The sequence below is a fragment of the Amphiura filiformis genome, chromosome 3 (genome assembly GCF_039555335.1).
Source record: "Amphiura filiformis chromosome 3, Afil_fr2py, whole genome shotgun sequence".
Lineage (NCBI taxonomy): Eukaryota > Metazoa > Echinodermata > Ophiuroidea > Amphilepidida > Amphiuridae > Amphiura > Amphiura filiformis.
In genome coordinates this window covers 36,914,693-36,929,273 of record NC_092630.1, presented here as the reverse complement: position 1 = coordinate 36,929,273, position 14,581 = coordinate 36,914,693, and the positions used below count along the sequence as shown (strand labels likewise).

At 36.5% G+C, this 14,581-nt stretch overlaps 1 protein-coding gene across 1 annotated transcript in view; it reads left to right on the top strand.

The window, feature by feature from the left end:
• LOC140147233 (uncharacterized) overlaps positions 1-9,175 on the top strand; it is a 40,401-nt gene extending 31,226 nt beyond the window's left edge. The window contains exons 16-17 of the mRNA XM_072169013.1: positions 3,174-3,326; positions 6,190-9,175. Of these exons, the coding sequence (XP_072025114.1) occupies positions 3,174-3,326; positions 6,190-7,160 (1,124 nt within the window). The 3' untranslated portion in view covers positions 7,161-9,175. The remainder of the gene's footprint in view (positions 1-3,173; positions 3,327-6,189) is intronic.
• The last annotated feature ends 5,406 nt before the right edge of the window (positions 9,176-14,581 follow it).

Sequence of the window (14,581 nt, the reverse complement as noted above, 5' to 3'; positions counted from 1 at the left end):
TGGTGGTTAATTAATAATGATATATAGTGTGGTTGATGTACTCTGTGACTTGTACTTTGCACTGTGGACAGGTGGCTGGAAATGGTTTTAGTTTTTTTGAGTTTTAGTGTATATTTTCTTTTATGAAGACAATAGAGAGATTTGTACACATGTGATTATGTATAAGTTACATGAAATAAAGGTAACGTAAGGCAAAGTTATACAATATTGACATTATCAGGCATGAGAATGATCATCCATGAAAAAAACCCTGATTAGTTTGAAAAAGTGTGTAAAATTAGGCTAAAAAGGCCAAAAACGGTCTGAAATTAAAAGAAAGTGCGGAAATTTTGACACAAAAAAAACCCAAACCTAAAAAATTCCCATGGCTGCATAATTTATACAATGTTAACATAAGTTGCTTTGCCTGGTGTGCAACAGGTAATATTAAAACTCCTTGTCATTTATGTAATTCTGTGATGTAGGCTACCCATGAGGAAGCAGAGATGCCATCCGTCATTTTAAAAATTCAATAAATCGTTTTATCTTTTTCGTATTGCACACAGAGGCGGATTTAAGGAAAAGGGCCCTGTCAGCAAAATATCCTGGGGGCCCAATGGTAAAGAGTTCAAATCAGGAACGTACCTGAATTTTTGTCGGGGGGAGAGTAAGAACAAAATTTGATAGTGATTATTAGTTCTGCCCAATGTTATGAGATACGTGCGCATAGTGCGAGAACATTCATTCCATTTCATTATACTATTTGAAGTAAAAGTTGATGTACGCGTAAATTCATTGGTAAATTTGCGTGAAAATTTGCGATTTCACACTATTCTATACCCAATTCGAGGGTTTATCAGATTTATCACAGGGCAATTGGGAGGGGCACATTTTGGGGGCCCTGGGTCTGGGCCCATTTGGGCTCTGTACCCAATAATATTTGACATTATGAGGCTCATATACCCATGTAAAGGTACACTGCCCAAGTGCTGGTGTACCAACTCAGAACCATGAACTTTTATTGCTTTAAATTACTTTTTAAAAACATTTTAGGCCCCGGGGACCTATAATATTTGACCTTTGGAACTCGTGCATAGTTATTGAGAAACGACAGGCCCTTTGTATTGACATTTGGGCCCCCGGGAACTCTTGATCTTGGGTATCCTTGCCAAAATTGGGAAAGACCTTCAGGCTTAAGTGCATCACGGTCCACATACGGGGTCCTTTGTAGTTTTAGAGCCAGCTTTGATGATACGCTTATATCTAACATTGGGGGCCCTGGACCCATACTAGATGACCCACTTGTATTTTGAGAATGTGTAATGCACCAATTCGTAGTCCTGATTCTATAGAAATTGACATTGATCTCTTGCTGTGGCCAAAACGGGCAAAATTTAATTAAACTTTTCAAGAATCATAAATGCAGGCATAAATAGAATGTCCTCTTGCATGCACAGGCATATATAACCTTTTCAGTACTATTCTACCCACCGGACCTTTGAACCTTGCAGAAAACAATTAAAGCAAAAAAAAAAAAAAAAAGCAGGGGGGCCCTTTGGCCAAAATAACAGGGGGGCCTTGTCAGCACTTGCTGACTTGCTGACAGCTTAAATCCGCCACTGATTGCACAACAACACTTTCAGTTCTAGTTTCTGAATCTCCTAATGCTACTTCCCATGTTTGGTTGGCTAGTCCTATTGACTAGCTCAATAGCTCTCGATATCATGCATGAAGCATGAATAACCTTATTTTGTGGAGACACGCCCAGGCATTTTGGTTTCTGTTTTCTTGAAAGCAAATTCTATCTTTTGATTGGTTATAAGTAATGCCATGGACTACATAAACCAAAATCAGTACAGTATACATTTTAGATGCTTGGGAGGATAAAAGATTTTAATTAGGATAGATACAAAATAGATAAAATTACTCAAATGTATTTGTATTCAGCCCCTCTCGTGTTTTGACAATTTGTTCAATTCCTGGGTCTGCAAATTCAATTCTGTAAGATTATTTTCTGGATTTTATTTTTTCATGATAGTATTCTTGGGATTATGTAGTTTTACACAAGGTTATTAAAGACTAAAGTTCTCCATTTTATGAAATAACCCACAAATTTCACATGATCAGAAATAGAACACAGAAAAATGTGGAAATGTACAGAAATAAGAGCCTATTTGTGTCCAAAACATTAGCTTTTTAAATGAACTTTCAATAAAATGCTAAGCCAGTGGCATCTTTTAACTAAATGTTCTAAAAATTGTGCATAAATTGCCACTAGGAATCATCTTTGCAGTGTTATTATTGCCTTTTTGGCCCTCAACTTTGTGTGTTTACTCGTGGTCACAGCTTTGCGACAAAATTTCCTAAAATTGGCAACTTTGAGGGTTTTTATTGTTTAGAAACAGGACAAAAATTAGGGATCATTAATAGATTAAGGGGATGATCAATTGTCATCCCAGAAGCAGAGCAGAGGTCATAAACAATGATTATGCCCTCAATTCTATTAACCCTAACCGCCTAAGGTCTTTTTTGGCTACGGGAAGGGTAAGAAGGAAGGAATAAAGAGAAGAAACAAATAAAGAAGTCGTTTGCTCTGGGTGGGATTCGAAAACGAGACCCCTCGCATGTCGGCGACACTTTGCCATGGGTCTTGGGCTTCGAAACCATGCCTATATATCACTTAGGGCGCTTGCGTAATCACACCATGTGGGGTGCACGCACAAACAGCGCATATATCAAGTAGTATTTTGTAGTACCTCGTCCTGTTAGGGTTAATGAAGCAATATTCCCTTGCATTCAGTGATTATATATTTAACAATAACAAAATATAAGATGATCTTACACTGTGATTTTCCTTAAATAACATGTATGCATGAACACAGAATTTGACATCTATAAAATGGGGAACATTACAATTTGGTTCACCTCAAGTTTGGTAGTGACGTATGTGCGTATGTTGCTCGCCGCAGTATCGAATCGCGCGCGGGGAAAGTTAAACACGCTGATTGCACACGTACACAGAGGTGGTTTGTTGGCACGCTTACGGTGCATTCGCGAAATAGCATTGACTTCACTACCAAACTTGAGGTGAACCAAATTATAGTCTTTATACCTCCCAATAAACCCTTGTCCAAAGTGTCACAAGAAAGTGGACCCTATTGACAAACACATATGTGATAACTATGTTCTTGCAGGTGTTGCATCATCACGGTCTACATCTTCATACAAACCTCAACGTAATGTCAAGGAGGAAGACATCAAAGCACCCTCCCAAGCTAGATATGTACATGATGAAAACCCTGATGGCATTGAATTGATCACCAATCATACATCTTATAATCCTGTAGGTAAGATTTCATGTGTTTGCTTGCTCCTTCCTGCTGCTACCGTCTGCATGAGTTGCAACTTATGTTGGATGACTGCATGATTTGGCTGGTTGGCTGGCATGTATAATGAATTGGCAATGAAGGCACATTGGGCTATTCCAGTTGAAATACATACAAGTGAATTTTAAATGGAGCCACCCATTTTATGAAATTCCTACTCCCTGTATATGAGAGATTAAGGTCATGTCTTCCATAAGGGTGTATGGATTTCAACTGGAATAGCCTTCTTGTAAAGCATGATACTCTCTGACAATATCAAAGGCTCAAAGAAGACTGAACTTTTTCAGTCAAGTAATGTCCATAATGTTTATCGTACAAAACCCTCTTAATATGGAGTAGGTTTCAAAGAGTATTCAAAATTAGGGCCACCTTCATTTAGGAAGACAAAAAATAACACCAAGTATGAAGTTCCAAGCATGTTTAGTTTTAAAAAAATGATTTTTGGTGCACTTCTTCCCTTAAGTCATTTATCAACATTAATTTCAATATTTATCAATTGCCCACTTCTTATCAATAGTTATAATTCTATTACTGCTCTATGCAACAAGCTAAATTTTGCTAAAATCCTAACAAACCTAAGACAGTATGTTTTTGATAATTATTTTGATTTGTGTTTCTCTCTTTTTATTAATTATTTTGATCATTCTTTCTCTTTAAGCTGAGCACAAGCAATTTCATTCTTTTTCTTCCAATTATATAATTTTGTCAAATCTTACAATTTTGCAAGGTATTTAACTTGATGTATACACTGTGATCAATGTTTTAAAATGTCAGGCATTAAAGAGCCAATTTGTTGTATTTTGTATGGCATTTAATTTGCATGTAGCTATAATAATGGCACTAATAACACACTTAACATAACACATCAAGGCATTTAAAATGTTTGCTTGTTGTATCCAAACAGATCTTCCTTGATTTAAAACCCTGTGCATGACTGTTAAAAATAATTAAATCATGATTCTGCCACTGTTTTCTGCTTCCTCCATAGTATATTTGAAGTCGGGTAAATGAACCATGAGCATACTCCATCTTTAGGAACTGTTTAGTAGTCTTCTCATTTACAATGAGCCTCATCAGTACATATATTTATGAAGTCTGTCTTTCTAACTGCCCTCCCCCCTCTGAAAAGCTGTACATATCTGAATGATTGACTGTCATCAAAATACAACGTGGGAACCATCTGTATTGTAATCATTGATAGAAAATGCAATGTTGCATCTGGACATATCAACAGTCTTTTTATAAACATCAAAACTGATGTGTACCAATCATTTTGATACAGCCCTACAATCTCTGCAGAGTAGAACCATGGAGGTATATAAATAAATGGAGAATGATCGCCAGAATTCTAATCTCCTAAGTGGAGATTATCCCGTTACCTCTATTCAATGAGTCACCAAACTTGAATTGACCAGCCACTTCAGCCAAGCTATTGATCTCCACGATGGTTATGAGCCTCTACCATGGTTCATTGATTGTCACTCCCAAAATTTCCTCATAGGAATTGACCCTACATTGACCGTGCGGAAGCCTTGTAAAAGAGACAGTATAATGGCGTCAGCTAGTCAATCAGCTAGTTCAAAGTCACCAGTTTTGATAGCTTATAGTTTCAATGTATGATCGTGCGAAAACCGAAGAAATTCGGATGTTCTGTTCTCAAGTTATGAAACTGTTTTCTACACTAGTTGTGCCGTAACTTGACAAATATACTTAGTTTTCATGTTCATATATTAAGCTTTTAAGGGAGTCTGAGGGAGTTCAAATATAGTGCAAATGAAAGCAAAACGTTTTTACCTTCCGATTGTGAAAAAAAATTATGTTGGGCCAATTTGGGCCATTTGAGTTCTGAGCGAGCAAAATTTACGGAAGTACTTGAATTCAAGCAAAAGTGATGATCAGACAATCTTTTCTAGAGAGAAATTGATATCACGGAATGTATAGGCCCTATACATACTTTGTTTAAACAGTTTCTCATAGTTTAGTGTATGATAACCGTGATTTTGGTTGAAGCTTCGGGTCAAATTGATTGAGTGCCATGACGGATATGTCATGTTATTGTTTTTAAACTTTTAATTCTGTATTGTCATGAAATCGTATAGGCCGCCTAAATCATCATCATTAAACTTCTCATTGTATAATAAATAATTACCAGTATTTAGGCCTAAATGATTATTAATATTATTAGGAGGCTATCATTTTCTTTGGAGGGAGGGTTCCAAATATACGGGGGGGGGGTCATAACTTTTTGGGAAAAAAAGTCATAATTCAATTTTTCATGACCAAAATGTAGGGAGTAACAAGATGACAACAGATAAGGTGTTTCTTTTTTCAAAAAGACTGATTTCTTGATCCAATTTAAGCACTCAATTTTTGGCGAAAATGAGATTTTGATAGGCCTATCAAAATTTTATGAAACATGAGCACTTTCCAATAAGTATAAACTTCATTTTACCCCATTGAAATCAATGGCCAGTGAAACAGACTTCACAATGTAATCAGCTTAGCATAATCAATATAAACCTGAAATTGCCTATTCAACAATAATTGGTCATAACCAACGTAGTACAAAAGAGGCTTGGCTGGATCATTCTCCATTTATTTATATACCTCCATGGTAGAACGGCACTTGAATGTGGGGCGCCCAAAGTTACGAAAAGCTGCAAAATATTTCAAAACAGTGCAAAAAAGTGCAGGCACAAAGTGCAAGAAAGTGTTTGCGATGTGCCTGTGATCAAGATGACATAAGCCCAAAAAAGTGAGTAAAAGCATTGAGTTTGTCTATGAAAAAAAGTCACATATTCTTGTGTGTTTTATTTGTTTGTAGGACACCAACAGCCTTGTTCAAGCAGGATCATCCTCAAATCCATGATGACCACAGCAAAAATCCTCATTCTCTCATCCACAGAAGATCTCAAACACAACAAGGTGGTAGAAGCATTTGCAAACTTGTTACTGATGGATGAAAACAAGTTTATCGTAGTCCTACCAAGCTGGGATGAGTTACAAATAGCAGCTCAAGGATGGCAGACTTGGTTGCGTAATAAACTTAACTGGGCGCATAAAGTCATTGTGGTGTTACCTCAAGCAACGCAAAGAATCAACAGCGTTAATTTTAAAACCTGTAACAGAAATTTTCTACAGGGGCTTGATTATATCATCAACATATGTGGATCGCAATTGGACAGAAATATCAGCCGCAAATTTCAGCTTGTCCATTTTGAAAACTCGCATCCAGATACTGCACTTCTTCCTACAGCTTTGAAGAATCTTATTACATATAAACTAATGAAGGACATGGAGGCTTTGTACTTTAAGCTCCATGACATTGAGCAATACGAGCCAGGAAAAGAGAAAGAAGCACCTTGGTTGAAAGAAGATAGTTACTACAAATCTCAAGAAGGGTATACGTTACTCACTGCAATTCATAATATGAGGAACCATCCTGTAAATAATAATGATGAAGTTTACCTACCCAGACCTCCCTCTAGTAGCCACCTGTCAGACACTGGCACTGGAGATACTTTTGATAGAGAATTTAGAAGCATTAGTAATAGAAATGCCATTCATAATGTAATGAACCAGCCTATAAATAATAATATTGATGAACTCCGTTTACCCAGACATCCTTCTGATAGCCACCTGTCTGATAGTGGCACTGCGGATACTTTTGAAAAAGAATTCAGAGACATTACCAATACAAATCCCAAACATTCGGACTTTGATAGCGTAAATGGTAACCGGGATATGTGTAATAGTTTACATTCATGGTATGATGGTCATATTAGTGTAGTGTAAGAGATTTCAGTACACAGACTCTACAATTGTGCAAATCATGTTTAAGTTGTCATATTTGGTAGAGAAATACTTGCAGTGCCAATTCATCTAGGAAATTGAAACATTTCAACGGTACCCCCAGAGCCGTAGCCAAGGGGTGCGGGGATGTGACTACACCCACAAATTGCAAAGTATACAAAAGTCCCAAAATTTGCGAGCGTAGCAAGCCAAAAAATTGGATTTTTAAAACTTTTTTTGTTCAAAGAAGGTCCAAATTTGGAGGAGAAATTCCACTTTTCACAAAATTGCCCCCACCCCCTTGGAAAAAAGTCCACTTTTTCAAAATCAGCACCCCCACTAAAAATCCTGGCTACCGGCCTAAGTACCCCTGTGGAAAAAGTTCATTGAACTTTCCACAGCAACAGAGGGTCAAGTTCAAAATTACTCAAATTTGTTCAAAACTTTAAAAACCATCATGATTAGCTGGTAATAAGGATTCAGAGAAAGTATACTTTGACCCCATCTATGAGATGTACGATTATGGAGATATAGGCAAAGAGTAACATTGTAATGTCACAAGTCTAATTTTTAAAGGGGCGCCGTTGAAAATGGAAATTCGCTCCGATTTGGATGAAAACAATCTCAAAGTATTGTCTTGTTGCAAGAAATCAGAAAGAAGATTAGGTGTAGGTGTAGGTTGCTTTCTTAACCAGGTAACAGAACAATTGTCAATGTCAAATGGACTCAAGAGAACTCAATGGGTATTGTCTTATTTAGATGTGTTACCAAGGTAGCAAAACATCCTACATAGCGTAAATTTAATTAATCATGGATCATGGAAACACAAATCAAAGAAATTGGAGCAATTTTTATTTTTGCTCCATGCGGAGCCAAAATTAGACCTATGACCTCACAGTGTTACCTCTTTTTATGCATAACTCCATGACTGTATGTTGTAGATAGGACAAATTATACTTTTTCTGAATCCTTACGACTACAGGAAGTATTGTTTTCAACCAAGTTCAAGCAATTTTGAACTTGACCCCTGTATAAAAGTTCAACAACCATCCCCCAAATAATGGTGTGGTTGAAATGCCTCCATAGCAAGCCTAAAATGATCAGCACTACAAGTACTCTCTGCCAATTTTCAAGATGCTTTGTACGATGATTACGGTATCCTACTGGTGTGTAACAGTCTGTATACCTTCCTGAGGCAATAGTTTAGATATTGTGTTTTTATTGCATCTCTAAACGTAATGATGAACGTAATGATTGATATTAATATAAAAGTATACATTTTCAGAAAGGACATGATGCAAGGAATTCAACTAGCATAACAGATTCCTGCAAAAACAAGCAGTTTTTGAGGAAATCACCCAAATTGATTTTACTTTACTGCCTCGAGGAAGGCATACAGACTATTATAGCAGGAACATCCCAGAAATAAACATATGGTGACATAGCAATACAGAGTTTATTTTGATAAAGCTGAGAGAAACCAACAACTAAAATAGGGTTAGAAGCCCAGAAGTATTATTTAAAATATAAAATGATGTCAATGCTTGCCAATTGGACTGTGCTGAGTGTTGGTGGTTTTTGTCACATAAAGTCATTATACAATGGATGTATAAATTATAATGGATGTAAAACAATGGATGTATAATATACACCAGGCACAAAAAGAAACTTTCAGTTATAGTCATCCTTAATGTTCAACAACCTGATAATTTTGGATTATTCTGAAATATACATTTTGTTAATTGGATTTTGCTTTCTCAATTGACACCCTGTTTGTGAAAATTGAGTAAGAATTGATCAAGATATGCGCCTCCAAACCCTCAAACCCCAAAATCAAAAGTTGCAATTTTAACGATTCAATTGTGCCTGTTGCATTGTGTGCGTTATTGATTGGCTCGTGGTGCTTGTGTGCAATACAACCATGCGTTCCCATTTTAAATCGTTGAAATTGCAACTTTTGATTTTGGGTTTGGAAGCGCATATCTTGATCAATTCTCGTTTGATTTTCACAAACAGGGTGTCAAATAAGAAAGAAAAGTCCATTTAACTAAATGTATATTTTAGAATAATCTAAAATTATCAGGTTGTTGAACAGCAAAGATGACTATAACTGACGAAGTTTCTTTTTGTGCCTGGTGTGTACATCCATTGTTTTTTGTGGGGTGGTTTGACTGAAATTTTGAGAATGTTTTTATTTTGAAATCATTATGTGGTACAGTCATAATTTAACATAAATACCAAATGAAACTGCCGCATTATTTCTAATAAGCGCCCATTGGCTGTGTCATTTTGTGAAGGCTGGGTGTTTATTAGGGATCAATTTTTTGTGTTCGTTTTCACATTAAATGACCAAAATAACACCACCCATTCTTGTTTTAGACACATCTGTTTGTAGGAGGAATGGCATATGAGAAACTAAATTCCTTTAATATCCAGTGTTGGCACACTCTGGCATACTAAATCATGTAAATTACCACCCCTATCCCCCATTTCAATGTTGATGAAATTACCTATTCCATTGGGCTCTCCAGTCCCCCCAACATTGATTGAGGAATAGGGGAGGGAAGGGGAAAGGAGGTTTGTACTTCTCGTCAAACAAAGTTATACTAATTTCACTGAACTATCAGAGCGGCAATGAAGAGTTCCAATATATTGTCAAGGTGTGTCAACTATTAATTTCTTTGATTGTAGCATATGGCAGATGTTGGTGACCTTGATACAAAAAGTTTGAAAAAGGCGTATATCGCATTTTGCACTGAACCCTTCAAGTGCCAATGTAGACGGTCAGTGGATTTGTTTTAAATCATTATGTTGATTAATTCCGGGGGGAGGGGGTGCACTTGTATTTCTAGGTGGACACCATGCTCATGTACAAAAACAAGTAAAAAGGGTTGTTTTTCAGCATTGGGCAAGTACAGCGCTGTACCTGTTTGGTGTCAAAAACGCCAAAAATCAGGAAAAAGGGTATACTTTTCCAAGCAAAATACTTGCTTATAGGGTCCAGGGTCCAAAGTTTAATGGCAAAATAAAAAAAAGGGTGAAATGGGCTATGTTTGGCTTCTATCAGAACACATCGTAGGGTAACATATTAAGAAAAATCAAACTACTAATATTAAACAAGAACCTCAACATGAATTTTTACTTTCTTAGTGTTAATACTTGTTTAGGGTATGTTTTGCACGCGCTGAGTAATACTCGTTTAGGGTGCGTCACAAGAGTCCATACATAAGCATGGTGTCCATCACATAATGTAAGTGGCCCCTCCGGGATTAATTCATATAGAGAGCAGGGCAGAAACTTTGAATTGTACAGGTAACATAACGAATAAGCATCATTATGTAAGTATTAATAAATATGACGGGTTTAAGGTGGAACTACACCCCCTGATAAATTTTGTAACTAATTTTGCATTTTTCTCAAAAAATAACTACACACTGGTAACAAAAGTTATGTAAATTATAGGGGCATGGAATCCAATTACTTCACTGAAATTTCAGTGATTCAGGACAAGTGGTTCATTATATATGTTAAGAAATGGGGTACATTCTAGCGGTACCTCTTTTCTTATCATAAATAAAGTACAGCTTGTCTAGAGTCACTGAAATTCCAGTGTAGTAACTGGATTCCTTGCCCCTATATACATACCTTTTGTTACCAGTGTGTTATTTTTTAGAATAATACAAAAATAGTCACAAATTTATCACGGGGTGTAGTACTAGTACCACCTTAAAATAAACCTTTAACATGTCTGTAAATATTGTTTGTAGTAGATTGAAATATATATATATGAAAGGAATAATAAATAACTTATGTGAATGTGATGTGACAATTAAACATTCAACAAAGCAGACTTTTATCATGTCACCTTTAAGGCAATACAATTCATTTGATATTGATTTGATATGGCTTAACAGAGGTGCATGTTATTGTTTTATTAGTATTTTGTGATCGTCTTTTTATGACATTTTTCAGTGGGTATCCACAAAAAAAACTTATTCCCAAAATTTAGGTGATTCTGATTTTTCGTTTGCAAGTTATGCATGATTATGTATATGTGACCCGCTCTGACAAAACCAGCATTACGTTTTGATACCTGGAGAGATTTGATCATGTCTCATCTCCTTTTTCAACCAAATAGACGGTAATAACTCTTGTAGTGAGGGATCTACATTTAACCACAAATTGCCTCAGCCAAAACTCACTTCCTGGGAACCAAATACCACATAAGGTCATTTTTATGTAACTCATTGACCCATTTGTGTTGTATCGCTCAGGGTTTTCTTTAAGCATTTTGCTGAAGGGGTATTTTCAAATTTTTTTGACCCTTTCAATTGTGAATTTTTCCTCTGAAGGAGTCAAAAACATTGGCCAAGGGGTATTTTTATAATATATTGTTTTTGACGACATTTTTAACAATAAAATTATGTGTGTGTTTGGAGCGTAGATCCGGAGGGGGTGGGGGTTTTGCCAGGGGAATGGTCCATACAATCATCCCCCAATGTTGACACCTGTATGTGGGTTTCTGACCAAATTAACACCATATTTGACCATTTTAGCCCCAAATGTGCACATTTTTGCGCGCTTCGCTCAAATTTATTCCACTTTTGCACCATATTTCAACAGTTTAACTTCAAAATGGCAACATTTTTGTACCATAAACTTATTCTTTTCTCCAAAATGTGCTGGATTCACTATACTTCAAGACATTTTTCCCCCCCCCCCCCCCCCCCCCACCGAGTCAAAAAGAAATCTACGCCACTATTTGGAGCAGTGGAGGATCTAGAGCAGTCAGAAGGGGATGGGCCAATTTTAGAAGAAAATAATATTTAAAAATGCCCCCTGAGAAGTAAGAAACTTTTGCAAAATGAAGACCTAATTGAAGCAATTAGGTGGATCATTTTGGCACTATAAATGTGTAAAATGTTAGTTTAAAAAAGCCGAACATTTGTGAAATGAGCAGTCCACGGAGTCTTTTTTGTGGACGGCAAGTTTTCCTACGGTAGGCCTATAAATTGAGTTAAACATAAATTGGCAAATGTCGAAAGCAGAAGTGAAAGTGGTCATTTGTTTATCAACTACGCAGGGTGATGTTCCCCCGCCCCCGCCCCCCTTAAAACTTGGAACATTTTGCAAAATTAAGACCTAATTGAAGCGATTTGGTGGACCATTTTGGCACTATTACAGCATAAAATTTTAGTTTGAACAGTTGAAAAGCCGAAAATTGTGAAATGACGGTCCATAAAGCCTTTCGTTGTCACGTTTTGCCCATCAGACCTATAAATTGTGTTAAACATAGGGCATAAATTGGCAAATGTCGAAAGCATAAGCGAAAATGGTCACTTGTTTATCCACTACGCATGGGGGTGTCTGAGGGGGATGTTCCCCCCATGAGAGGGAAAATTTTGCCCAAAATAAAGTCCAATTGAAGACATATTTCGTGCATCATTTAAACCCGAACCCAATTTGCAAGATTTCAAACTGACACTACATGTATACAATTTTATAGAGTCGCAATCACTAAAACATACATGGATCGATGCTGGCAAAATGTGATGGGCCCTACATATCGGGAGTAGGTCCTAAATGCCAAAAGCCGAGAATAAATGCACAATATCAGGTGTTTCTCTTGTCAAATCTTGCAATATCTGAAGCGCGTCACGTTTTCAAGATTTTATACGCATTGGACTTTGAGACTATGGGTTTGAAGGAGTCAGAAAAGCGCCTGAACGCGTAAATACGCGTGTTTTGTGCGTTAAAGAAAACCCTGGTATCGCTCATTCTACAAAATCCGGTGCCAATCCACTATAAAAATTGAAAAAATAAAAGTTGTTCAAATAGACTATTTGTGTTTTTAAAGAGTGGGCTAAATGTATCACTACTTTCAGATGTAAAAAATTGCCAACACCACTTGCATATTTTTCTTTCAGGAAGTCATGTTTTTTAACACTAAAACTCCATGTAATGTGAGCTATGTTACCGACTACAAAATGGGCTGGTTTTACTCAATCCAAGGTCATAAAAAGCAAACTAAAGATCACTTGAGTGAAATGTAAAATAGATTTCACCATTTCATAGAAGTTTTGAAGATGCGTAAATGAGTGTGTAACGTAGTTCACTTTTTTTTAATGTTTTTAATGTGATTTGCGAACGTTAGTTATTCAAAATTTCACAAAATTGCTTAACATTTTCTCAAAATTGCTTAAAGTTGCTGAAAAGATGCTCAAAAGTTTTCAAAATTACTCAAAATTGCTTCAACTCCAGCATAAGCTGCGTAAAGTATTGTGGATTCCATCAAATTGTCAAAAATTTTCCAGTGCAGCACAAATAGGTCATGCAACCTCACACACTTTTGGGGAACTTTACGTAACATTAAAAAATGTTGCAAAATTTCGGACATTTTTGGAGAATTGACACCTTTGGGCAACTTCCCCTGTGACATGTGGCCTTATTTACATTGGGGCGTACCTTGGAGGGATTGCACTGGCATGTAGATATATACCTGTGCCTACCAGAACAAACATAATGGAAACAGTTCCAAGTACAGAAAACTGCCCCCACCCTGGCCTGTATGTGTTATTCTATACACTAACAAGTGTTCCTATGAATTGTGAAGTCACATTGACTGATGGTCAGTCATACAAAAAATGTGATCAATTACCAGAAAAATATCCTGACAAACACAACTGAAAGATTTGAAAACAAAAGTTTTGATCTCATTCTGCTTTATTGATAACACAACCAAAAACAAGATTTTATAATAATAATATATTTCTGTGTATTATATAAAATATGTTAGATATTTGAATACTCATATAATTATGTACTATAATATGTGTTCACTTTATAGCTTGAATCACATAATTCTAATAATTTATTTCAAAATGTAATCATGCCTACAACTGGAATAATATGGATCCTGCCTTCCCACTCACCTTAAGATATCATAAACAAAAAGTATTCACTTATTTATCACAGCTTGTGTCACACATAAATCAGTATTCTAGCAGTCTGACAGACATCTAGACATGTTGTCCCCTTTCAACAAAATGTCACCTGTATTCATAACAACCAGGCTGGTAGGGGGGGGGGCACAGCCTGAATAAATATGTGCACACTTTTTTTAGTACTTGTCCCCTTTGTGCGATGTGAGCCCAACAATGAGAATGTCAGTTATGCCCTTTTGTTATGGGAAGGTAGCTACAAAGCTTTACATAATACACATGTCGACGGTTCAGAACCAGAAAGCTGTAACTCACTATGACCAGCTCTCACAAAATTAGTATAAAGTTGGCTCGTTGCTTTGGTCTTCAAAAATCAATATTTCCTCCACAATTTTATTTATTTATTTGGGCTTTCATTATACAGGGTAGCCCCTTCAGTGACAAAGCACTGCTATTCTAAGGGGGGCCCTGTTACAGAGTATA